Here is a 27,031-nt window from a genome sequence, read left to right on the forward strand (position 1 = left end):
GGGGTGGGAGATGCTTCTATCGGAGAAGAACGGTTAGAGAGAGCTGTGGCGCAGAAGGCCGCGGCAGAAGCTGTACGTGCTCGTTGCAAAATGGCCACGTCCGATTCCAAAGCGCCTCTGCGAACCGTAAAAAGAGTTCAATTCGGCATTCTTTCACCCGATGAAATAGTAAGTTCGTTAGTAGTAAACAAATGGATTTCGTGGAATATATTTTTTTTGCGGTACGCGGAACTATTTCATCATGAGTCGACATTATGTGATACGTTATCACACAAAGCATTCAGTGTTACTTCCAAACAGTCGTTTGTGTAGATTTTTATTATGTCCTATTATATTTGTGGAAAAACACTACTTAAAATTATAAAATATATGCAAGAAAAATGATTTATTACGAAATGATCAAAGCCCATGTAAATTTTATTTACAGCATGTGATTTATTAGCTTTTTTTTTAATTAAAAGATTATAATTGCTTTTTTTATAAAGGAGGAATTAGAAAATTCCTTTTCTTAATATCAGTATTAAAAATAATCAAATTCAGAATAAATTGCATATTTTGTAAAAGTAACATAATTTTAATAATAAATAGAAATTGTGGGTCTATGTTGATAAATACATAGTTGTATGTTTTGTTTACTTCTGTTAGTCTGCTACTCCTTTTGCGATTATCTATCTGCATCTATTTATATGTATTTGCACATATGTCTATATATATTTGTTTTGCATAATATGTTAACATAATGTAAAAAAATAAATGTAAAATATTGTCATTTCTAACAAATACATTCTATATGCATCTCTATTATTTTCCTAAAGTGATTATTTAATAATACCTGTTAAATCCTGAATCTGTCAATGGTGTATAACTGTATATAATATTTTGCATAGCGTCGGATGTCGGTCACAGATGGCGGCATTCGATTTCCAGAAACTATGGAAGGTGGCCGTCCAAAGCTTGGTGGACTTATGGATCCTAGACAAGGTGTCATTGATAGAAATTCTAGATGTCAGACATGTGCTGGTAATATGACAGAATGTCCAGGACACTTTGGTCATATAGATTTAGCAAAACCAGTTTTTCATGTTGGTTTCATAACAAAGACAATAAAAATTTTGAGATGTGTATGTTTTTATTGTTCAAAACTTCTTGTCAGTCCAGTAAGTACAGATTATTAGAAATCATATTCTTTTTCCACATATTTATTATTATTTATTTAATTTTGCATTATTTTTTGATTACAGCACAATCCAAAAATCAAAGAAATTGTTATGAAAACTAAAGGTCAGCCACGAAAACGTCTTACTTTTGTTTATGATTTATGTAAAAGTAAAAATATTTGTGAGGGTGGTGATGAAATGGATATTAACAAAGAGAATCAAGAACAACAATCTGCAGAGAGAAAACCTGGACATGGTGGATGTGGTAGATATCAACCAAATCTTCGGAGATCTGGATTAGATGTTACTGCAGAATGGACACACGTAAATGAAGATTCACAGGAAAAAAAGATGGCACTCACTGCAGAAAGAGCTTGGGAAATTTTAAAGCACATTACAGATGAAGAATCATTTATCCTTGGCATGGATCCGAAATTTGCACGGCCAGATTGGATGGTAGTAACTGTTTTGCCTGTTCCACCTCTATCGGTCAGACCAGCAGTTATTATGTATGGTTCTGCCAAGAATCAAGATGACTTAACACATAAGCTTGCTGATATTATAAAAGCAAATAATGAATTAATCAGAAATGAGCAAGCGGGAGCAGCAGCACATGTGATATCAGAAAATATAAAAATGTTACAATTTCATGTAGCAACGTTAGTTGATAACGATATGCCTGGCATGCCACGAGCTATGCAGAAATCAGGCAAACCTCTAAAAGCTATAAAAGCGAGATTGAAAGGGAAGGAAGGGAGAATAAGAGGAAACTTGATGGGTAAACGTGTTGACTTTTCTGCTCGGACTGTTATTACTCCTGATCCAAATTTGCGAATTGATCAGGTCGGTGTACCTCGGAGTATTGCTCAGAATTTAACATTCCCCGAAATTGTCACACCTTTTAATATCGATAAAATGCAAGAACTCGTTAGACGTGGAAACTCACAATATCCAGGTGCTAAGTATATCGTCAGAGATAACGGGGAAAGAATCGATTTAAGGTTCCACCCGAAACCATCCGATTTACATCTACAATGCGGATACAGAGTGGAACGTCACATTCGGGATGGTGACCTAGTAATTTTCAATCGGCAACCAACACTACACAAGATGAGTATGATGGGTCATAGGGTAAAAGTGTTGCCATGGAGTACATTCCGTATGAATCTTAGTTGCACGTCTCCTTATAATGCCGATTTTGACGGCGACGAGATGAATTTACACGTTCCGCAGTCAATGGAGACTCGAGCAGAAGTAGAAAACATTCATGTAACACCGCGTCAAATTATTACTCCCCAAGCTAATAAACCAGTCATGGGTATTGTACAGGACACGCTTACTGCTGTAAGAAAAATGACTAAAAGAGACGTTTTCATAGAAAAGGAACAGATGATGAATATCCTTATGTTCTTACCCAGTTGGAATGGCAAAATGCCTCAGCCATGCATATTAAAACCAAAGCCTCTATGGACTGGTAAACAAATCTTTTCCTTGATCATACCAGGCAACGTGAATATGATAAGGACTCACAGTACACATCCAGATGAAGAAGACGATGGCCCATACAAATGGATTTCACCTGGTGATACCAAAGTCATGGTAGAACACGGAGAACTTGTTATGGGTATACTCTGTAAGAAGACCTTGGGTACATCTGCTGGATCTTTGCTTCACATTTGTATGTTGGAATTAGGACATGAAGTTTGCGGACGATTTTACGGAAATATTCAAACTGTAATTAATAATTGGTTACTACTAGAAGGTCACTCGATCGGTATTGGAGACACCATTGCCGATCCACAGACTTATTTGGAAATTCAAAAAGCCATTAGGAAGGCTAAAGAAGACGTGATAGAAGTGATTCAAAAAGCTCACAACATGGAATTGGAACCTACTCCTGGTAATACCTTGAGGCAAACTTTCGAAAATCAAGTAAACAGAATTTTAAACGACGCTCGTGATAAGACTGGTGGTTCTGCTAAGAAATCTTTGACTGAATACAACAACCTAAAGGCTATGGTAGTATCAGGATCAAAAGGATCTAATATTAACATCTCTCAGGTTATTGCTTGTGTCGGTCAGCAAAACGTAGAAGGTAAACGTATCCCGTTTGGTTTTCGTAAAAGAACATTGCCACATTTTATTAAGGACGATTATGGTCCGGAATCCAGAGGATTCGTTGAAAACTCGTACCTTGCTGGTTTGACGCCATCTGAGTTTTATTTCCACGCTATGGGAGGTCGTGAGGGTCTTATCGATACTGCCGTAAAAACTGCAGAAACTGGTTACATTCAGCGTCGTTTGATAAAAGCTATGGAGTCTGTAATGGTACATTATGATGGTACAGTCAGAAACTCTGTCGGTCAACTTATCCAATTGCGTTATGGCGAGGATGGTCTATGCGGTGAAACCGTTGAATTTCAGAATTTGCCTACTATTAAATTGAGTAATAAAGCATTTGAAAAGAAGTTCAAGTTCGATCCAACCAATGAACGATATCTTCGTCGTATCTTTAACGAAGATATAGTTAGAGAAATGATGGGATCTGGTGAAGTCATATCCGAACTAGAAAGAGAATGGGAACAATTGAACAAGGATCGTGCTATACTTAGAGAAATTTTCCCTAGTGGAGAATCAAAAGTTGTACTGCCTTGTAATTTACAAAGAATGATTTGGAATGTACAAAAGATTTTTCATATAAATAAGCGCGCACCTACTGATCTTAGTCCTATGAGGGTTATACAGGGTAAATAATTTGATAGCTTCATATGGTAGTAATTGTATGATAACATTAATATTAAAATGTGATTATTTATAGGTGTAAAGGATCTTTTGGATAAATGTATCATTGTGGCTGGTGATGATAGACTCAGCAAACAGGCTAATGAAAATGCCACATTGCTATTCCAGTGCTTAGTGAGATCTACATTGTGTACAAAATGTGTTTCTGAAGAATTTCGATTATCCAGTGAAGCCTTTGAATGGCTTATTGGAGAAATTGAAACCAGATTCCAACAAGCACAGGTTTGTAGAAAATAAATGATGTGATGATATTTAAATTCTCATTAAAAAATTCCAATTCTAGATCAATTTTGTACTTTTACTTTTTTTAGGTATCACCTGGAGAAATGGTAGGCGCTTTAGCTGCACAATCACTTGGTGAACCTGCAACCCAGATGACACTGAACACTTTCCATTTTGCTGGTGTATCGTCGAAAAATGTAACCCTTGGTGTACCTAGATTGAAGGAAATTATAAACATCAGTAAGAAACCAAAGGCTCCGTCGTTGACCGTATTTTTGACGGGAGCTGCAGCAAGAGATGCCGAGAAAGCAAAGAATGTACTTTGTCGATTGGAACACACCACACTGAGGAAAGTTACAGCAAATACTGCGATCTATTACGATCCAGATCCACAAAATACCGTAATAGCGGAAGATCAAGAATTCGTCAACGTTTACTATGAAATGCCTGATTTTGATCCGAATAAAATATCACCATGGTTACTTCGAATTGAGTTGGATCGCAAGAGAATGACTGATAAGAAATTAACTATGGAACAAATTGCAGAAAAAATTAACGCAGGCTTCGGTGATGATTTGAACTGTATTTTTAATGATGATAACGCTGAGAAGTTAGTTCTACGAATTAGGATAATGAACAGTGACGATAACAAGTTTCAAGATAGTGAGGAAGAGACTGTAGATAAAATGGAGGATGATATGTTCCTTCGATGTATTGAAGCAAATATGCTTAGCGACATGACATTACAGGTACGCCCACTAATTTTATAATTATATTATAATCCTCGAATAATATTTAAATTATTACTTTCATATGCAGGGTATCGAAGCAATAGGAAAAGTGTACATGCATTTGCCTCAAACTGATGCTAAGAAACGTATAGTTATTACAGAAACTGGCGAATTCAAAGCAATAGCAGAATGGTTATTGGAAACGGACGGTACGAGTTTGATGAAAGTATTGAGTGAAAGAGATGTCGATCCAGTTAGAACATTTAGCAACGATATTTGCGAGATATTTGAAGTACTGGGTATAGAGGCAGTGAGGAAATCGGTAGAGAAAGAAATGAATGCTGTTTTGCAATTTTACGGCCTTTATGTAAACTATCGTCATCTTGCTTTGCTTTGTGACGTAATGACTGCTAAAGGACATTTGATGGCTATAACTCGTCACGGAATTAACAGACAAGACACAGGTGCTCTTATGAGGTAAGTTACTGTAAGAGATGAAGTAAATTCATTAATTTATTAACTATTATAGTATTGGATATGATTTCCAAAATTCATATTTTACTTTAGATGTTCCTTCGAAGAAACAGTGGACGTTTTATTAGATGCAGCATCTCATGCGGAAGTAGATCCAATGAGAGGAGTATCTGAAAACATTATTATGGGACAACTTCCACGTATAGGAACAGGTATTGCTATTTTTTTTTTTTAACAACTTCAATAAACAAGTAAAAAATTATCAGGTTAATATATGTCTATCTAATTTTATTTTTTCAGGATGTTTTGATTTGTTACTGGATGCTGAGAAATGTAAAGCTGGTATTGAAATACCAATGGCAGTGGGTGCTGGTGTAATGGGAACTGCTGGAATGTTCTTCGGCAGTGTTGCTACCCCAAGCATGAGTCCTCAAATGACACCTTGGATGGGCGCCACACCTGGTTATGGCGCTTCAAGTATGTCACCTGGTAAGATTATTTTCTGTGACTTTATATCATTCTAACAATAAAATTTATTATTACTCATGTACCCTAAATAACCCGTTTCTTTCATTATAGCATTGGGTAGTGGCATGACACCAGGAGGAGCATGCTTCTCCCCATCTGGAGCATCAGATGCATCAGGACTATCTCCTGCATACTCTGCGTATTCACCACAACCCGGAAGTCCAGGAAGCCCAGGTCCTAGTATGAGTCCATACCCAATGTCACCAGCAGGTGGCGCTTCACCAAGTTATTCACCTACCTCTCCCGCCTACTTGCCAACATCGCCAAGTATAACACCATCGAGTCCCAACTATTCACCTACAAGCCCTACTTACTCACCCACTAGTCCAAATTACTCGCCAACGAGTCCAAGTTATTCACCAACGAGTCCGAGCTATTCACCAACGTCACCAAGTTATTCACCAACAAGTCCAAACTACTCGCCATCACCAGGTTATTCACCGACAAGTCCAAGTTACTCACCAACTAGTCCAAGTTATTCACCAACAAGTCCGAGTTACTCGCCAACAAGTTCAAGCTATTCACCAACGAGTCCAAGTTACTCTCCAACAAGTCCAAGCTATTCACCAACGTCGCCAAGCTACTCACCGAGTCCATCGTACTCGCCAACGTCACCAAGTTATTCATCAACCAGTCCAAGTTACTCACCAACCAGTCCAAGCTATTCACCGAGTTCACCAAATTATACGCCTGCCTCGCCATCTTATTCTCCAACAAGTCCAAGTTATTCGCCAAGTTCTCCACAATATTCATCAGCTAGTCCAAGCTACTCTCCGAGTAGTCCAAAATATTCTCCGACAAGTCCGTCGTATTCGCCTACGTCGCCGTCGTTCGCTGGAACCTCCCCACAGTACACACCAGCAAGTCCGACGTATTCTCCAACGAGTCCAACTTATTCTCCAACGAGTCCATCATACTCACCCAGTTCACCGCAACACACGGCGTCAGGAAGCACGAGATATTCGCCTAGCAGTCCAAATTATTCCCCTACTAGTCCAACATATTCGCCTACGAGTCCTCAATATTCACCGTCGAGTACTAAATACTCGCCTACCAGCCCAACGTATACACCAACCAGTCCAAGTTACTCACCAACAAGTCCAACATATTCGCCACCAGTGCCAGGGTATTCGCCAACGAGTCCCACGTATTCCCCGGCGTCACCAGCCTACGAAACAGACGATTAAGAAGTATTATACTTATCTGTATGGCTTTTTGTTATTACATATTTAATGTGGGCTAGGTATAAATATAAGTTATAATTATCGATTTTTAATTCTCGATTTTTTGACTTCATATTGTCTAAATTTAACAATTTTCTTAATTATGGCGTGGACATCTACTAGATCACAGGCCGAAGGATATTTTTGTTCGTTTTTAAATGAGAAGGAACTTCGAATCGTTCGTTTCGTTTGAATGAGCATGAAGTAGTAAAGTATTTCGTATGAAGTGAGTATAAAATAAAAAGAATCAGGAGATATCGAGCAAATACAAGTCATACGCTCGATAAGATGAATCAATGAATTCGTTCGTACTTTTGATGGAACATATGTATATAATGAGGTCGTAGAATTATTCAAATTTGAAAGTATACGGATTTCGAACAGCGAAGCAAAAATGTTGGAAAACCTAAGTGAAGTTGATGCTTGCAAGAAGTGTAAGTAAGATGTCAATTAGACCTAGCATGTTCTTTGTTGCTGCAAATCTTTAATTTTTACCAATATAATAACTATTATAGAACAGAAAGTGAATTAAGATTAAATTGTGTAATTTTAATGAAAGGCTATAATTAAAAATTGTAATGTCAATTGCGATCCGAAATTCAAAATGTTTGTATTTTAGGGACGATGAGAATGCTTACATCTGTCCGGGACATTCGTGGTTCGAACTGTGACTACTTAATGCTTCAATTTATGATTTTACTATATCTTTTCCATCAAAAGTATGTCAAATTTATTGACATTGTTCGAGAGATATTTTTTCTATTATATAGCATATATACGTGTCGAACGTGTTACATACCTATAATTGAATTTCATATCTAAAATACGTAGATCCCGACAGTTCATATTATACTTTGCCATCGCATGGCTGTACATAGCTTCGAAGGAAGAAACGTTAACGCGTTGTGGGTCTTCCTTCGTTTCTATAGTCGTGTGTAAGTAAACCATTTGTGCTCAATAGACTATCATGTTACGTCCTAGTACGGTACTCGTCACCGCGAAACGGAAAACCAGTTCGCGGTATATATGCATCGATGTCGGACAGTGTGAGTCATTCCTCATCATGAATCGCGAGAAACAGCCGCTACTTTTTAAAGATGCTAATTCGGATTTGTCGCTTCTGTTTGCCACATTATGTGTTATCGACATTTTTGGCGTTTTCCCAATTATCGCATTACCGCGCTCAATTGTGCAATGCGGTAAGTTTCTCTGTCTCTAAAATCTTTATGCTTTTCCCTGTTCCTCTTATTTTTTTTTCTTTTCCGTATTTCACAATCTAACTAGAACATTGAGACAAGGATTGTAAATGTCCAGTAAAGAGAATGTGATCCTTTTCTTTTTCTTTTTCAAGTGGCATTGTTGTTTGTGTGAATAGCTTCTTTCCTTTTCTTTTCAGTTAAATTATCTTTTTAGCATTAAGTAATTTTTCTGTTTGTAATGTATTTTTAAGTATACATTATCCAGATCAACTATAACTATTTTGTAAAATATATATACATATGTATTGATATACAAATATAACTGGATTGTGTGTATGATATAACTTGCATATTTGTTTCGTAGAACATTTTATTTAAAATGGAGCGATTTATATAATTGATTTATTATATTCATTATTCAATGACGATTATTATAAGAGAAATTTTTTAACGCGAGATGTCGTGTAAGAAAATTGGTCATTTTAAATAAAAATAAAGTTGGTTTACTTGTTAATCCTTTTTTTGTTATTTGACCTATTATGATCTGTCAGCAATTCTTGTTACTACATCTTATATTATTGTGATCGCATGTTTACATAATTCTTACATGAGAACATAAAGATGTTTTTCGATAAAATTATGAAGTACTATTAATAAAAGAACAAGACGAGCACGTTAAGTCTTTTTAGGATTGTATGGGATTCCTTTGGTCTTTATCGTATTGGTTTTGCAAATCTATACGGCTGTTCTGCTTGGTAAAACATGGATTATCGTAAGCACTCTAGATCCGCAAATTTTAAGAAAAAATCGGTAAGATTTAATTTTTTTATTTTAATTTTATGTTCATTGACGATAGTGATCTTTACTTGAATTAATTTTTACAGAAATCCTCTTGCGGCCGTAACCGAATTGACCTTGGGTCCTCGTGCGAGAACCTTGGTTACTATAATCCTGGACTTTACAGTTTTTGGTTGCAGTATACCTAACTTATTGGTTGGTAAGTTGATCAAAATTCTAAGTAAAAAGTTGATCTATGTTTAACTTTTTTAAATTTCAGCTTCGCAGAATTTGCAAATTTTCGGACTAAAAATTTCGGGACAACGATTTGATCTATCTTTCTGCTATTGGCTCCTAATCGTGGGCGTTCTTTTATGTCCAATAATGTGGCTTGGCAGTCCCCGTGATATGAAGTAATTCTCATTACAATTTTATGTAAATTATACTTCATGAAACTGAAATACAGTTTGTTTAAATAATATAAATACTTGCAGAATATTGGCTACATTCTCCTGCACAATGGTTCTATTGACGGCGCTATTAATATGGTGGAGTATAGTTACCGATGACCGAGAGCTTGATATTATCCCAGTAGCCACATCTCCTAGCTGGGAGAAGTTTATTTCTGGGCAAGTTTACTTATTAGCTATTTCATTTCACATATTTAACGTTTATTATTAAATAATTTTTCAGTTATGGAATGTTAGCCTTTCAATTTGATGTACATCCAACATTGATGACTGTACAAGTGGATATGCATCGTCCTCAAGACATCAATAAGGCAGTTGTAATTTCCTTCTTAGGTAAATCATTAATATAATTGAACTATTATTCTATATATTATGATGACTACACTGATTATTCGTTACAGTCAGCAGTTCATTATTTATTGTTACTACAATTTTAACCGTTTGGAAGTATGGAGGTAGTACAACAGCTAATGTTCTGCAAGTAATTCCAGGAAACTTCACAGTGAGTGCTGCTGTTCTTTTTGCAGCTCTTCAGCTATGTCTTTCTAGTGCTCTTGGTCATTCAGCTCTGTTCCAAAATGTAGAAGAACAATGTAATATTAAAAAAAGTAAGAAATTCTAATATACAATAATAACAATTTTTCAAGGTGTCAAGAACTGATTTTACAAGATATGTACTTTTGTCACAGATTTTGGATGGAAAAGATGTGCCATAAGATCAGCTATTGTCTTTCTTGGAGTAGCTGTAGGAGAATCTGTGCCTAGATTTGATATTGTGATGGCACTGATTGGGGGATCCTTGACTGGCCCATTAGTGTTTGTATTACCACCTTTGGTATATTCAAAAGCAATTTCCTTGAAAGCAAAGTCCATGCGACCTTTAACCCCTGAAGTGTACTCTGCAACTGAGAGATGTCAAAACAGTGAAGGCATGTCAACTGACTCAAGAATTCATTCAAGGTCGACTTATTATGGCGTTCTGAGTGTACCTAACACTGAATATCATCGATATTCATACGTTTATTATGATGGGTTGGAAGATGACTCTGATGAAATTATGGATTATGACAATGATGCTATACCTTCTGGAGAAACCAATGAGAAATTTTTGATGACAAAAGTAATTCATGATGGTGCACCAGTATTCGTAAACGCCAGTCAACCTTACAGTGTTTACAGAAGAATCGTAGCTCCTAAAGAATTGGTTTCTAAATTAGTGATTTGTTACAATCATGGAAAATGGTGCAATTGGTTTGGTTATTTAATCATAATTTTTGGTATTGTCGTTACCATATCTTCGACGTACATGAATGTAAAGAATACTATACGTTATGTACAATTCACGCCACCATGTATCGTGAACGTTACAAAAGTAGTACAAAATTCTACATAAAATAACATATTAACTAATGATAAAAAGCTGTACAAAAATTTCCTGTATCTTTTAACTGATGTTTTGAAGGTAAGTTTGTGAATAAGATAGTTTTCTATCATCTTAAATATTTTGTAAACATTTTGTGAATTAATATTGTGTAAACAAATTTTTGAAACAAGTATATAAGTAGGATATATTATTTTATAACAACATATCTACTTATATTGATTATATAAAGCATCTTCCAACATTTTTTATGTAAAAAGATACATAGTCAATTTTTATTGGTTTACTGCATTACAAATTTTTCACGTTTCATATTTTCTCATCAATTTAAGTCTATGATTAATTTGAATTTTTTTTCAGCGGGCTTCCTATTTTAACATTTGGCCACGGAGTGGCAGTAGTATGCTACTGATAAGGGTTCAGACTCTATAATAAGCACGTGTAATTTTAAATCTAAGGAATTTATATTTATATATTATATATTCGATAGGACGCATTTTCTTTAACATGATGAAATTGTTGATGTCTATCAATAAATTTATATACTATATTTCAATCTCTATTTCGTAGAATGAAAAACACAAATGTAGAATTATTATTTAACATACATATGCTTCCGAGCAGTAAATGTCGTAAGAATCAGCTGATCTTGCAATTATTCTTAACTGTGAAGGTTACCTTGAAAAGTCATTTCTCTCCATAAACTTTATATTTCTCAGATTGTCTATGCGCTGGTATTTCCTACGGACAATCTTGTCAACCTCACATCTACAAGAATAAATTTCTATATCAAGGCATTATTTTTAGAATAAATTATTTAATATGTTCATTATTATCATAGCTTAACTTTAACAACATATCAACATCATATAATTGACCATTCAATAATACTACATAATGTATCTTTTAGTTTTAAGTAGATCTTTTTATTACTACAATAATGTATTTCATTTTTGCACATGTTCCCTACACACGTGTATTATTTCTTAATAAAGTTTCATGTAGATGTTTCATTACGTCATATCGTCCAATATTTTTAATGACGATTGTGGAGGGGATACGATACGAATTAACCTGTAACGTTTATGAGCTAAGTCTTACGATACTATCCGCGCCATACGAATGATTCGCTCTTGTTGGTTCTACATTTTATAATAACTCCGACCTTTTGTTGAATTATTTGAACTCAACTGAACGATTAGTTAGCAAATTATTTTAAAAATGATACCAAACTGTATAAGAAATATAAGTGCTCAAACGTCGAAGAGAAATGTGAGTATACAATCGAACGATAAATGACCTCTAAACTAGATACTTGCCAACACGTTCCATGCCAGGGTCTTATTATAATTTCTAATCGTACAATTTTTGCTCGGGAGTCTTGCAATTGAAGATTCGTTCTTTTCTTTTTTTATATCTCCTCCTGGTGTCTTGCCAGTTCGGCAGCTGGAACGAGGTAATTATTCTTATAGATTTATTCATGTGTTTATTATCACCGATAAATCATAATTTTTTTCCTCACACCGCCTGGTATTCAGTTTTGCTGCTTTCCTTCCATGTATTTCTTTTTTTAAAATTTTTTCAAATACGCGATCAATCAGAACGTAAGTAAGTTTAGAGTTATAAGGAAATCGTGCGTTTTTTTAATTTTATGTGATTTTTTTACTGTGATTTTGTGAACGCGTTTTTTTTAAGTTCACAAGTGTAACAAGAAAATTAACTTTATGTTACATCTCTTTTTGTGCTATTATTCTATTTCTTTTGTACATTCTTGTAAATTACAATGATTTGTGATATTAGATGTACATATGCTACTTTACAAAATAAAGTACTAGGAATATGTTTTTTACTATGTATTTGTAGGTGATATCGTACTTCCTCAGCAAAAAAAACAATTATGCCACAGAAGCTTCATTTGAAACAAAACCTTTTCGATTACACAAATTGGATAGCGGACCATCCAATCACATCTCTATTACCAGAGATGAAGCAATAGAGCTCTATAAAAAACTACATACGATCCGCCGTATGGAAACAGCTGCTGGAAATCTCTATAAGGAAAAAATAGTCAGAGGTTTCTGCCATCTATATTCTGGTCAAGTAAGAATCATGTTTTAGTCTTTGGAATTCATTCAGTGAATATTTTCATTAATAAAATCTATATATTCTTCTGGTAGGAAGCTTGTGCAGTTGGTATAAAAGCAGCACTCCGACCACAAGATGCTGTGATAACAGCTTATAGAGCTCATGGATGGACCTACTTGATGGGAATAGAGCCATTTGGTGTTTTAGCTGAATTAACTGGTAGAAAAGGAGGAAATGCAAAAGGTAAAGGTGGTTCTATGCATATGTACTCCAAAAATTTTTATGGTGGAAATGGTATCGTCGGTGCCCAGGTGAGGATCAGTTATTAAAATTATTAAATTAATTATAAATATGCCATTTTCATAAAATAAATTTATAGGTACCATTGGGAGTAGGAATTGCCTTTGCTAATAAGTACATGAATAATGGAGGAGTGTGCATTACATTGTATGGAGATGGTGCAGCTAACCAAGGACAAGTATTCGAAGTGTACAACATGGCTAAATTGTGGGATGTTCCTTGTATTTTTGTCTGTGAAAACAATGGGTATGGTATGGGTACTAGCGTCGATCGTGCTTCTGCTAGTACTGATTACTACACAAGGGGAGATTACATTCCTGGAATTTGGGTTTGTTTTCAAATAAAAATAATTGTTTGTGATGTCGTAATTATTTTGCAAATTATATGGATTAAATATTTTATTAGGTGGATGGTATGGATGTATTAGCAGTCAGAGAAGCTACCAAATTTGCCATTGACTATTGTACATCTGGCAAAGGTCCCCTTGTTTTAGAAGCTGTAACTTATAGATACAGCGGACACAGTATGTCTGATCCTGGAACAAGTTATCGTACGAGGGAAGAAATCCAAGAAGTGAGGCAGACTAGAGATCCTATAACTGGCTTTAAAGAACGAGTATTGAATGCTAATCTCGCTACTCCAGAGGAAATAAAGGTATGTTTGGTCTCAATGAATTTATATATTGAAAATGTAGAATTGTTCAAAATTGATTTTCTTTATTTAGGCGATAGAAAACGATATCAAAAAGGTCGTTGACGACGCTGTAAAAGCTGCGAAGGCGGATAGTGAAATTCCATTGAACGAACTTACTACCGATATTTATGCCAATTGTTTAGAGAAAGAAATTCGTAACACTACTCCATTTAAACCTCTACCACATGCAAGGCTAGGTGCAGCTGTAAATGCCTAAGTTAATTTTTATAGAACTTTAAACGAATTCTATATTAAAGCTTACTTATTATAGCAGTGTCTGTTATTAGAATTATTAATTAAGTTCTAGCTAGTTACAAACGGTTCTTGGAGAATAACTCCACCTCCTGGAGTTAGGCAAGGAAAATAGTAAATCATTGGAACACGTTTTTGTTTATCATTGTTTATCAGTTGTATATACACAAATTGTACATTTGTTTTATTTATAGAAATATAATAACACTGTGAGAGAAAGATTCAGCCAGTACATGGTAAAATTCACTACTCTATAGTAGCCAGTGATTTAACATGTACTTACAAAAAAGGGACGATATTATATTATTCTCTTATCTATAACAGGGAATTACATAAAATAACTGTAGATAAACTTACGTGCCACTCGTGTTCATTATCCTAATTTAATAAAATAAATGAAATTTACGATTATTTGTTAAGTAATTCACCTGAAATGTGATTTCGGATAATAGACCATATATTATAATAAGAGATATGAATAGTGAACTGGTATGTATTTAAAAAAATTACGTTCGAAACTAAATAAAAAAATATTTATAATTGGGAGTCAATTTTATTTACAATACATTAATTTAATTTTAAAACACATTACGGTTACAGGATAGATTCATTAATATGTATTTACGAACACATTGTCGGAATCCATTTTTCTATCCTTGTTCCACTAAATTCGATCTATTTAGTATCATTCATTTGGTTGAACTTCGTGTAAACACTCTTCTCGTAAGGTTACGTTTATGAACACGATTTGGCCAGTAGTTCATTGACAACAGTTGTGCGAAGACGAACGAATAATGGCTGCTGCAGGAAGTACGAGTGCCGGTACAATTTTGCAGAAACTCGGTTTAAAGCCGATCACGAAATGTAGTCTTGTCAAATTTTACGCTCCCGCTTTCGGCGTTGCTTCGTACACCGCATTATCTATTAACGTGATGAATCCGAGTCTTGTCATCAGGTAAGATAGATAACGAATCCATTCTGCACTCAAACGTTAACCTCTATTGCATTCGCATCGAATTGTAGGGTTTCATAATTCTTGGAATGTTACGTAATCTTTAGAGACAAAATACTGAACGATGCATTTTTTCAAATTACTCAAATCTTTTAACTGTAACATTTATATTTTTCTGTCGAATAAGGATCATCATTAAATATATATGTCATGATCTATATTTACAACGCTATTCGATCAACAAATTAATTGATGTATTATTTTTTGTATTCGATCATGAGCGGTTTATGCAATTTCATATTTTTTATTTTTTTATGGATATAGCTAAAGAATGAAAATTAAATAATTACTTTACCTATTAAATATTGTAACAAATAGTCCATTATGAATATTTTATACATTATATGCTTTTTATCATTTTTGTAGCTCTTAATTTTACATAAACGTATAAATATTTATCGCTTAATTATGAGCATAATTATTTATTGCTTTATTTTAAATTATCCATTATTTTCTCTTTTTGTATATTTTTAGGGTCTTTCCAAAAAAAGATATTACAAACTTCTTATTGGGAAGTGCTCTTCTTGGCACTGGCTCTTACATATACAGTCGTGATCACATGAAAAGTGCTTCTACAAGTGTAAAAGTTTTGTATAGGTGAGATATTTTCATTGTATTATATTTCAACTTTTGTTAAATGTACATAAGATATTAATAAATTCATTTATAATTCTTACAGTACTGCTGGTGCTGTATTACTGAGCTTTGGATCAGTGTTAGTATGGGCTGTACTTCGATCCATTGTACCACCTAATCCAACTCTATGTACAGTAATTGGTATTAGTTCTGGGCTTGCATTCATCAAAGTTGGTTCCAGTTATCTAAACTTTGTTGATAGTCAGATACCAAAGAAGTAGATTGAAATAAGTTTTATGATTGACATATGATCAATGTATATCAAACGCATCCAAACAAAAAATTTGCAATAATATAACATAAAATAGCAGATTATATTGAATTGATAACAAAGAAAGAAATTTACACACTAAGCAAGGAATTCTTGAAATTTTATAAATTTTTATATTTTCTATGATCTTTGCTCTATAAATGTCAGGAAATAACAAGTCAAATTATGTTGAAAACAATCATGAATTGTTTTTATTTTGTATTTGTTAATTATTTGCAAATTCTAACAATTACACAAAGGACATATAAAATAAAAATTTAAATATTATTAAAAATATACCTCACATTTTTTGTATGTATGAAATTATAATTTATATGTTAAAAAAAAAGAATAGGAAAAAATGGAAGAAAAATTTTGTTAACACGAACACATTTTCCAAAACATATACCATCTTTATTCAAGTAATTGATTAGCAGTAGTGGTAGAAATATGCACATTTTTTCAACAGTTTTAATAAATGTTGTACTAGAAAAAATTCAGAAGATTTTATATTGTAATAAGTTATGTAGTATTTGGAATAAGCGTAAGTATAACAAATAAAAAACATGTTATTGAGAATTAGTTTCAAACTAGAACAAAGTGTGTATGATTTGCAAAAATATACATGTGTGCACAATAACAGAAAATTGTATTATTTATACAATAAATTCTGTTATAAATTTGAATTGGCACAATTTGACAACATATTTATCTATAAGAGAAAGGAAAATCTTTTAGTTTGTTATCAAAGCTTTTTTTATTTTGTTAGTAAATTTTGCAATATACAAAATATATTTGTATGACAATGTGTGTACATTTTACTTGTCGAAAGATAACTGTATGTACAAATCATGTTCATATACTAGCATTCATGCTATATTATGTGAGTAATGATAATAAATAAAAATCAACATAAAGTATTAAAAATACACATGAAATTCGAGTGGTTCATATCTTATCGTATAGTCGCAAATTTAATTATGCTATAAGAAATTATGTATTATTTATTTTATATTGAATGTAAAATATTATGGAGATGACAAAGCCATGGAAAACTCTGACAGGTACAATTAGTTATTTAAAAGATGTGATACTTTATTTCGTGTGTATTTTTTCAATTTATTGCTTTGTGTACATGTCGTGAAAAATATAATTTATGTTTAAAAATTGATTCTTTGATTTGAGAAAATGATATTTATGCATGTTACTGAAATATGTTTACAAATGCTAACAGTGTACCTGTCACATCACACTGATATGTATACAAATGAAAAAATGAACAAGAAACCTGATATCGCAAATATTTATAGAATACAGTTTCTTATGTTTTGATGTTGAAATCTTCCTCGTACTAATGATGGCGTACTATCATTTCTAATGACATGTAATGTCGCGTAGAAAAAAGACAAATATTAATACATACAAAAGTTGTAAATATTTAAAATCATAAAAACACGATTAAAGTTATCACTTTCGGAAGAATCGATATTTGACGGTAGCAAAATATATCTCATTTCATTGCGATGTCACGCAATATTATATGAGCAAGTTTTTAAATATTGGTATAAACAGTTAAGAAATACTTTCCTTTTCCTAATCTAATTATGATGTAAAAGATATCGGATATTCCATACAGTTTATATTACAATAAAAAAAAAAAAAAAAAAAAAAAAAAAAAAGAAAAAAGAAAAAGGAGTAAGTAACGCGATTGCACAGCTATACATACTCGTGAATCGTATCACATTTGGTCATTGAATGACAATGATAATAGTTTCTTGTTGTTTTAGATAGATTTCTATCGTACTTTGCAAATATCACCGTTTATTATTTGTACTTGCACAATTGGTGACATCTGCATAATAGGTGTAAACTGTAGACCAGGAGTATTGTTCTCCTCTTCCAGATTGAAACCAAAGTTTCATAATACTGTCCTTCTTTCATCGAGACCCCTTTTATTCTTATAACTTGTATGCGTCGTTCCGAAATAATCGATGAATTCGGTTGACATATTCTCGAAAGTAAGTATCAATCAGAAGATATTTGTCCCATGAAAGAACTACTAGTAACTCACAATCAGTCAAAGGATGCCTGTCACGCAAATGATTTTTAACTTCGATTCGAGTGTAACGTCGTATCGTTACTACTACTTCTGAAGGAAACATCGGTTGGTGTTTTCATCGTAGAGGATAGGACGTTGCTGACAGTCTCCGCGATGCTTTCCGTTACTCTATAGATTTTGTCGGTAAGTATTCGTTCATTCATTTCATTTGAATAGATGTGCTCGTGGGAATCCAGTTTATGATCGTGATCATTCTCCTGATGATTAGCTTGGTGGCTATGTACGTCTGCGTGTCCATCATGCGAATGCGAATGGGAATGAGAGTGAGAATGCGCAGCTGTAAAATAAACGAAACAATTTTTTAAAAATAACTACTACCAAAAGCTTATCCTTTCAGGGACTTTATTAACTTTTAATAGATAGGTTTTAGAAACGCGATAATTGCAAGTTGCGATTATTTGTAGTTAAAAATAGGTCGAAAAGCGTTTTCATATCTGAGCGATCGGTTGATCTTATTGATCGGTTGATCTGAAGTAAAACTTATTCTTTTATACTTAATACATAGATAAGATCTAATCTGTGATTTGAAATTAATCTATATAAAGTTATAAAGATAACACCTTATATATAATGTATCGGACATCTATAAATATTTGAACTGTTCGATGTACACATATGTAATAACTTAATTATTCTAGTTATGTGAAGAAAGCTTCCCGTTCTAATTGTATACTATAAATGGCAATTATAGATCCCATAGATAAATAGTCGAGAAAGCGGTCGAAAGTCGGTCGGATTGTATATCGTCTTGGGTCATTGCCATGGGTGGAGAAAGCTTATACGTAGCTGGCTTTTTTCAATTATTATTTTTCGTATGTAATTTTATTTAATTTTTTCAAACCATGGTTAATCGTAACAATTCTACTTTCACTAATAAGACACATAGGAATAATAAAGTAATCATAATTTTTAAGTTTAAATAAATATCGATTACTAAAAATTTTGCGTATGATTTTGCGGCATTTACTCTATTTAAAATCATTCCATTAGTACAAATAATAATGATTAAGAGGATAGAAACGATAATATGGATTACAATAACAAGTGAAAAGGTTAAACTTAATGAGATTAACGGTTGTTAATGTAAACAAGCTCGATAGATCGTTTTATGCTTACTGAATCTCTTTTTAAATTGACGAGTGTAACCTGTATCGTTTTACTAGAATTGTAGGCAATCACCATGGTATATCATAAGATCAAATTACATAACTAGTGATACTTCCGCAAAAAATAATTGTTATTATGAATTCCTTGTAGGTCTTCAGTCTAGACTTCTTAGGTAACTCATATACTGTTATTAAGATGGGCAGCAAACGTGTCCCATACATGTATCGTTGGAGGTCTATATCTAGTAAACATTTGTGGTTAATAGGTGAAAATTTTCGTTACGCACTGTGAAATATAATCCTAATATTCACTCAGCAGGCGGTCAAATAAAAAACCTTAACTTTTTCAAATATATGAATTTACCTAAATATCCGTATTCTAGTAATAATTTATTCTGACTTCTTCGATAATCTTTGCTATTACCTCTATAAAGCGATAAATAAGAATCATTATAAAACAATAGTAATAAAATTCTGCAGATTGGTCTATCTTCCAATTCGGTCTTTCTAGATACTTGCAAGATATGTCGTGCGCGCACGTGTACAGATGTGTGTGGTTATTATTCGAGCTGGTAATGATATCACGTACTTTTTGTGAATTAATAGGTTAATAGGTACATCCGAGTTTTGTCTGTGACTGCGTGTCGCGAGAAATCATCGCGACGAACAACGTTGCCGTGAAGCAGGAGTTCATTGCGTTTGCTCACCACCGTTATCAAAGTTATTAACCTAACTGCAACTGAAAGAGTGTGTTGGAATGTCTTCGGACAATGAAAAAATAAGAGGAATAGCGAGTGAGTAAACTAAACTATGTAAATTAAACCAAACTAAACTAAACTAAATTAGACTATCTGTGATTTGCTTAATCGGTCTTCTTGGTATAACCTTTCTAAAGGGGACATGCATTCAACATTATTCGTAAATTTTGGCACGAATGATATTTAGTGACGAAACAATGATTCATAATCTCAATTTACATTAACAACGCAAAGTGGTTTACGATAGTATTTAAATACTAGTAGGCATTTTTTACAGATATATTAGGTGTAGATATTATTCAAAACATTTTGAAGTTTCATTATAGTTGAAGTTTCACTATCATAATTATATTTGTGAAAATGTTTTACATAACACATACACACAATATAGACATGAAAGTATTTTATGATAAAAGTTCAAATACTTTCATGAGCCACCGTGTATATATCTCCACTCATAAAAATTGATCAGGCAGTAAATAAAATCTTTCGAATGTAATATAAGAATTGATGATTAATCTTGTTCTTTTTGATAGAAAATTAAAGTTAGATGGAAAAATAAAATTGGTCACACGATACGATAAATTACGATATATTATTCGATTTCTTACGGTTTACGTGACCGTGACTTTTTGAACGTTGCCGCTTGACTTTTTGCTCAATCGATAGGTGGATGTGGTTTTCATGTGTTACGAGAACACGTGGGTGGTGATTGCATCAAGGACGTACCGGCAGTAGGTTTGCACCGACATTGATAGGTTCAAAAAAAGAAGATGAAAGGTTGCCAAAACGCCGATTGACGAAGGCTGGTATTATAAGCAATTAATTTGATAATAGGCTCGAACTGTTTTCTATATACATATAGAACAGGACTTGTAAGTCCATTATCTAAGTTAGTAGTATTATTATAGTAACATTTAACAAATGTTAAAAAGTCAGTCCACTTAATTAAAATTAATAACATGTTTTTAAGACAATGTTTTACTAGAAATTCTTTCATAACAAGAAAAGTAATTAGAATATCTTATCTTCACATTCCTAAAATACTGCACTTTCTAATCCGTTAAAGACCAACTTTTTTCGAAAATAGATAAAACTAACAACAAAGAGATGGAGATAATAGAGAAAATCAGATTCTTGACACAATCAATTACAGCTTCGTCACAGATTAGAAATTAGAAAAAGGAAGATACTTGTGAAAACTGATTTTTATGAATGAAAATCAGTGCGCGACATGCTTTGACCTCGGATTATTATCCGGGAAACACTCACTCGCGATTTGTAGACCCAACATCAGCATGAATCCAATAATTATGGCAGTCAACTGTAAGAGGCCACTTTTCTCGTTAGCCCTCTCGCGTGCTAATACCTCGAAGAAAACCACGTATAGCAACGTTCCGGCGGCCATTCCTTGCAGTATTGTCGGGGTAGGTCCTAAATTTTCGCTGTCATTCTTAAAATGACCAAGAGCCAATCCAACGGCGATGCCAATTGGTGTTACCATTGAGAATATCGTTAGGTATCCAAGAGTAGTTCTACTTGAGGCACCAGCAACGTAAAGTTCCATACCGACGCAGAATGAAATTACCAACTTATGCGTAGCTATAGCAGCAGCCAGATATACGACGGAACCAATAGAGGGTTCTAGACCTACTGCTAGACCCTCGAAAATTGCATGAAAAGACAAAGCTAGCACTGTTAGTAATCCTTGTATCGATGTATTTTTTGTCATAACGGAATGGTTATGTTCGTGATGTTTCATTCTTGGATAATCTGTATTAGAAGGATATCTCGTGCCATCCTGAGGACTGCGCTGCGTGGAAGATAATCCCGTAGGGGTAGATAGGACAAATATGGCAGGTAACATCTTATCTTGTTTGCCACCGCGAAAATCATTCAAGCCGTGTTGTCTAGATCGTTTGTTTAATTCGTTCTCGCCGTCTTCTAACTCGTCGTTACCATCTTTCCAGGTGGACCTAGCCGTAGTGGAAACCGTGGTGGTGGAACCACTATTCGTAGTTGTTGACGCACCTGTTTGATTGTTGCATCTACGTACGGACACCGTTCTATAGAGTAGCGCCTCTGATGACTCGGGTTTTCCCGTCAGTGCTGCGTGTACCGCCTCTTCAACGAAGTAGACGAGAAAGAATCCGGCGCAGAATAGCAGCTCCGACAGATTTAGCGTGCCTAGAGTAGGCAGTTGACCGTTCGTTTGATGTCTTTCTACGCTCACGCGGACCTCCGGGGCCAGATGCAAGAATGTGGTGAACAGGAGAACGCCTCCGCCAAAGCAAAGCAGCAACGATGTTTGCAGGCCCTGGAGATTACATGTTACGCTCTCTAATTTACCAGTCGTTTCATGTTTTTTAACGACTTTGTTATTCTTTCTTTTTTTAATCATCGAGAAGACGCTTGGTTAACTAGAATTGTCATTGCTAGGTTCTATACATTGCTCAATATTACTATTAACTTGCAAGGATAAATTTTTTACGAAGTTAGGAATTTTTTCAATCAAATCATTATCGTAATAAATGACTGTTAGGTAGGAATTACTTAATCTTCGACTGATAAGGTAATGAGATATGGTAATAGCAAAATAACTGAAAGCTACGTGTTATGACTTCATAATGTACATTATAATACAATATGAAGAGGATACTGCAAACTATTATAAGTTTATTTACTTTATGCGATATAACAAAATATGAAGACAAAATATATTAATTTTTAACTACATAGATAATCTTATCAGTTAAGGATCAAATAATATAACATTTTCACAACCTTAATAGATTCGGAACGTACTTGTGAATTCGTTGCAGATGCAGAAATTACACTGGAGGAAGAGGCGTTTGAAATTGATGTGGAGGTACAGGTACTGGAATTACTAAAAATTCTGCGATCTCGTTTTTGACGATGATTCATTCTGTAACGTCCGACAATCAGCGGTAACATTCCCAGAAATAAAGAGCCAAAGCCAAGACCGATCATTGCTCCTATTTTTGCTATTAGTAAAACAGTAGCCGTTGTTGGTTCCTCCATCTCTATTTCTTTCTATTATTTTATTGCAAAAGGTAAGTTTGAATCTAAGTAAGTTTCAATTTCTTTTGTCTTCCAAAGTAAACAGTTGACTTCAGCGAACAACTTTCGGATTTCTTTCCTATATTTTTGTTTTTTAATACTAATTCATCACGTCCTTCTTTCCTACATCATCTTCAATTAACATTTCGTTTTTCGTCCATCTCTTCAAGTTTTATCTACTAAGCGGTTCACACTTCTTTCTTCTTTGCCCAGACAGTCAATCCACCAACGATGCGATCACTTTTTCACTTAACACACGCACGAGCCACTGGTGAACCACGTTTAAATGGCAAGACCATCGAGTTACCTTCACTAAAGTATTAACACAATATGAAAGTTAAAGGGACTTCCATATCTCACTATACCGTTCTGTCATTTCAGATTTTATATATCCTTAACAAGGACAAACATGAGTTCTTTATCTACAATTCTACCTATCAACCTTTACAACTCTACTATTCACTTATATACTTTAATACTATTCCAAAATAATGGTTATTATGATCTATACTATACTTATATATGATTTATGATCTATAATGAAACAATTTATATGTTCTTTTGCTAAGGGAAACTCTATCTATTCGAATATTAACTCGATAAAAAAGTTTTGTAGAAAGTAAGATATCCTAAATTCAAACTGCTACCTGAAACTACACTCGTTACTTCGTGTCGCAATACTTTACTTTTCCTTCGGAAAGCGTGAACGAGTCAGCGTCTGGTTGCGAAATGACCATCTAGTTGCCGATACTCCCCCCCCGGATGCATTCTACAGCCGTGCACTCTAGCCGGTAATATCGCGAGGAGATCACTGTTTCTGGGAATCGCGAAGAGGATTCAAGGGAACAGTATAAACGAGCGCCAGAAGGAATGATACCCGTTCCACGCGATACGACGGTGAATCGGATACTCCGGGGCTCGTTGGCCACTCGACTCACAATCCCCTCGCGTCTTACGTAGCGCACCGTTTCCTGCTCTCTTCCCCTTCCATTAGACACATCGCTTCCCTACCAGGCTAGTGTTCGTTTCTCTCCTTTCCCTGTGTGTACACGGTGCTGTTACCACTCTGGATGGTTGCGTGCCACAGCTAGCATGTATGTAAATGTTCCTCGCAGATGCATGAACCCGACGCGACTGTTTGGTGACCTGATAGCGAGCGCGACTCGTCGGGCAGAATGAATGATTGGCAAGCATCGCGTGCTTGAAGTGCATGTAGGTAGCGGCTGAGCGATTGTTGTTTTCATTGATCGATGGATCGATCGGTTGCGAGGCTGGGTATGCTTAATAATTTTGGAGAGCAGAATGAGTAGTTGGATAAATGTGTCGTTACTTCGAGGATGTTGGAAATTCGTTTTAAGATCGTTTTTATAGTGTAGAAATGTTATTATAAGTGGAATAAGATTTATGAGTTCTATTGCAATTTTTTTTTGTAGAATTTTGCACGAATTTTGAAAGTAGGGAATTATGTTGTAAATTACGAATTTCTAAGCCTGGAATTGAATAGTTGTGAAGTAAAAGTAATTATTGTACACTCTTCTATTAAATTATTCATCTTTGAGAGCAGTTTTGTACAACAAACTGAAATCGGTTCTAGTTTGTTCAGGTTTACCACATAAACGTCTATGTCGATCACGAATTAAGTATGCTTGTGCGTAAATGGGTGAAGCAGTTTCATGGTGAAAGGCGTTTCCATAATGGCAATACAGAATTGAATCATTGGTGCAGAAACAGCTCTTGTTTTGTTACGTGACGTAGGTTCAAAACATTATTATCATACGTGTAGGTCGTTTTTCTCATAATATTCATTATATTTTGGTAATGTTTGATGAAATGAAAATTTTATCAAATAAAGTTTAAATCAAGTAACCAATCATGCAACGCGTTATTTTGTTATATAGTTAATGTTTTTATAATCTCTAAATTAATTAAATAATAATTCGATTAGAGGTAGAAGCTCGATCGTACTTAGCACTGGATTAAGTACAATTTAAACATAAATCAAAAGATTTGTTCCTATATCGATAATAATAATTGCTATTACAACTAGTTCCATTATTAGTTCAATTGATGATTTAAATACGATTTGAAAAGTTAGTCTTTCTTCTCATTTTCTTTCTTTCAATAACGACATCTCGTACATTGACCTCGACGCGTCAACTTTTTGCTCTATTAAGTTCAAATTGTGTGCTTTAGCAGTCGATAACCGACTACTGACCACATTGGTAATCGATAAGAGTCAAATAAGAGTGTGATAATTTTTACGCATTCGCTTCTGTTATCCTATAATCTATCACAGTCGTTCACGCCTTGTTGTGGTAGAATCGATTAATTTATTTTAATGTATTATAAGTCCACTGTAATCGTAAGTTAACGATGTTTACAGAGACAGCTTCGATCGTTGAACGAAGCCGTAATTGAGAGATTAGTCATTTTTAAGTATACTGAACTTATCTCTCATTTAAAGCTTAAACGCTTCTTACTTGTAGCAGATGTTTACGCGACAACTTTAGTAGAAGGACAATTATTTTGCTTTATATCTAATCTTCGACTATTTACTTCCATTTGCACGTAAGAGTATGTTTAAGATACTCCCAAATTTTACTTCAAAATAAATTCTATACTTACTTAGTATCTGTAATCCAAACATCACAGCGAACCCAAATAGGATCGATATGTATTGCTGGAGACCAGTTCTATGCTCTTGAAGTATTTCGAAAAATACTACATACAATAAAGTACCAGACGCCAAACCCTATACGCATTAAACAAACATAATTTTTCAAGTACATAATTTTTTATTATAATACGCTATAGAAAACTATAAAAGTGTGTATCATTTATACCTGGAGTAGGACTGGAAGTATGCCATTGGCGGTTGCACTTTCGTCACCAACTAGAAACATTCCTATAGCAATCCCTAAAGGAGAAACAATCGCGAATGTACAAACATAGATCACCGAAAGGTACTGCCTGGTGTTGGAAGCAATTAGCTCCAAACCAATGCAGAATGCTATCACGAATTTGTGAGCCGCCACTCCCGCGAACATATACCTAGAAACGAAATTTACATATTTAACAATCTTAGCAAATATTAAATATTACGTATGAATCGATTTGGCGATTATCAGTTGAAAAAAAGCTCGCGATTATTAATCTATTATTAATTTAGGATTTTTTCAAATATTGTTTAAAAATTTTTTCTGGATTTCCAGATAACATTGGGAATCTTAACATCACGATTTTGTTTCGTTTTATAGTTAAATTTTGTTTTATCGTTTAATAGAAACTAAACATACCAAACGTAAGAGGCTGAACTTTCTAGACCGATAGCGAGTCCTTCAAATAATTCATGCACGGATAAACCTAGAACTATCAATAATCCTCGTAGTGAACTTATGACGAAGTCGTCCTTTTCATCCATTATGACAGGCAGGTGATGCGAATGACCGTGTCCGTTGCTACAACAACGAATGTAAATGTATATTCATTATCATTCGTTTAATTTACATAAGATCTACGACACCTGATAGACAAACAGCATCTTGCTTACTAGTGTGAGTGCCCACTGACGCAATTTGCCAATGTTTGCCCATTTTCAACCAACTCGTTGGTACTCTTGGTAACATCCTTATTCGAATTTTCTTTTCTATGTGCTTGTTTCTTTCGTAAATGTGTGTGTACTGATTCCTCGACCAAATACATGATGAAAAAGCTACAAAAGTGTATAATATACTATTAAATGTTTTTTAAACATTATCCTTTAATTTAAATTTTT

At 34.2% G+C, this 27,031-nt stretch overlaps 5 protein-coding genes and 2 long non-coding RNA genes across 20 annotated transcripts in view; 5 read left to right on the top strand and 2 right to left on the bottom strand.

The window, feature by feature from the left end:
- Window positions 1–8,850, top strand: LOC126920818 (DNA-directed RNA polymerase II subunit RPB1). The gene is made up of 9 exons (XM_050731560.1): window positions 1–168; window positions 888–1,157; window positions 1,242–3,903; window positions 3,976–4,181; window positions 4,271–4,930; window positions 5,001–5,389; window positions 5,480–5,598; window positions 5,687–5,875; window positions 5,966–8,850. The coding sequence occupies exons 1-9, from the start codon at window positions 91–93 to the stop codon at window positions 7,099–7,101; spliced, it is 5,709 nt and encodes a 1,902-aa protein (XP_050587517.1). The 5' UTR covers window positions 1–90; the 3' UTR covers window positions 7,102–8,850.
- Window positions 6,975–27,031, bottom strand: part of LOC126920850 (zinc transporter ZIP3-like) — a 27,149-nt gene continuing 7,092 nt past the window's right edge. For 6 of the 11 annotated variants that reach the window (XM_050731698.1, XM_050731694.1, XM_050731697.1 and 3 more), the window contains 5 exons: window positions 26,807–26,968; window positions 26,553–26,714; window positions 26,100–26,307; window positions 25,882–26,008; window positions 17,296–18,588 (listed from right to left, as the gene is read on the bottom strand). In XM_050731698.1, coding sequence (XP_050587655.1) covers window positions 18,299–18,588; window positions 25,882–26,008; window positions 26,100–26,307; window positions 26,553–26,714; window positions 26,807–26,968 — 949 coding nt within the window. In that variant the 3' untranslated portion in view covers window positions 17,296–18,298. Of the gene's footprint in view, window positions 7,083–17,295; window positions 18,589–21,447; window positions 22,493–22,980; window positions 25,857–25,881; window positions 26,009–26,099; window positions 26,308–26,552; window positions 26,715–26,806; window positions 26,969–27,031 lie in introns of those variants that run through there. The other 5 variants (XM_050731702.1, XM_050731699.1, XM_050731700.1 and 2 more) reach the window with 5 other exon arrangements.
- On the top strand, window positions 8,105–12,240 carry LOC126920879 (uncharacterized). Its single transcript, XM_050731759.1, has 9 exons — window positions 8,105–8,336; window positions 9,026–9,146; window positions 9,221–9,333; window positions 9,394–9,526; window positions 9,608–9,742; window positions 9,807–9,916; window positions 9,985–10,191; window positions 10,273–11,045; window positions 11,325–12,240. Exons 1-8 carry the CDS (start codon window positions 8,105–8,107, stop codon window positions 10,974–10,976), a joined length of 1,755 nt encoding a protein of 584 aa, XP_050587716.1. The 3' UTR covers window positions 10,977–11,045; window positions 11,325–12,240.
- Window positions 8,839–11,732, bottom strand: LOC126920882 (uncharacterized). Of its 3 annotated transcripts, none has more exons than XR_007712132.1 (4): window positions 11,643–11,732; window positions 10,666–10,776; window positions 10,262–10,488; window positions 8,839–10,151 (listed from the first exon to the last, which is right to left on the bottom strand). It is a non-coding gene; the product is annotated as an uncharacterized LOC126920882 (long non-coding RNA). The 3 variants fall into 3 exon arrangements; XR_007712131.1 differs by lacking the exon at window positions 10,666–10,776 and having other exon boundaries at window positions 8,839–9,568; window positions 9,677–10,151; window positions 11,573–11,706; XR_007712130.1 differs by lacking the exon at window positions 10,666–10,776 and having other exon boundaries at window positions 11,573–11,706.
- On the top strand, window positions 12,063–14,699 carry LOC126920858 (probable pyruvate dehydrogenase E1 component subunit alpha, mitochondrial). Of its 2 annotated transcripts, XM_050731723.1 has the most exons (7): window positions 12,063–12,236; window positions 12,403–12,420; window positions 12,828–13,064; window positions 13,142–13,360; window positions 13,429–13,677; window positions 13,755–14,003; window positions 14,074–14,699. In XM_050731723.1, the coding sequence occupies exons 1-7, from the start codon at window positions 12,186–12,188 to the stop codon at window positions 14,257–14,259; spliced, it is 1,209 nt and encodes a 402-aa protein (XP_050587680.1). In that variant the 5' UTR covers window positions 12,063–12,185; the 3' UTR covers window positions 14,260–14,699. The 2 variants fall into 2 exon arrangements, with proteins under 2 accessions (XP_050587680.1, XP_050587681.1); XM_050731724.1 differs by lacking the exon at window positions 12,403–12,420 and having other exon boundaries at window positions 12,064–12,236.
- LOC126920877 (uncharacterized) lies at window positions 15,057–17,130 on the top strand. The gene is made up of 3 exons (XM_050731757.1): window positions 15,057–15,249; window positions 15,781–15,903; window positions 15,986–17,130. Exons 1-3 carry the CDS (start codon window positions 15,089–15,091, stop codon window positions 16,161–16,163), a joined length of 462 nt encoding a protein of 153 aa, XP_050587714.1. The 5' UTR covers window positions 15,057–15,088; the 3' UTR covers window positions 16,164–17,130.
- LOC126920888 (uncharacterized) lies at window positions 19,603–21,100 on the top strand. Its single transcript, XR_007712138.1, has 2 exons — window positions 19,603–20,211; window positions 20,845–21,100. It is a non-coding gene; the product is annotated as an uncharacterized LOC126920888 (long non-coding RNA).

Source organism: Bombus affinis, chromosome 10 (assembly GCF_024516045.1).
Source record: "Bombus affinis isolate iyBomAffi1 chromosome 10, iyBomAffi1.2, whole genome shotgun sequence".
Classification (NCBI taxonomy): domain Eukaryota; kingdom Metazoa; phylum Arthropoda; class Insecta; order Hymenoptera; family Apidae; genus Bombus; species Bombus affinis.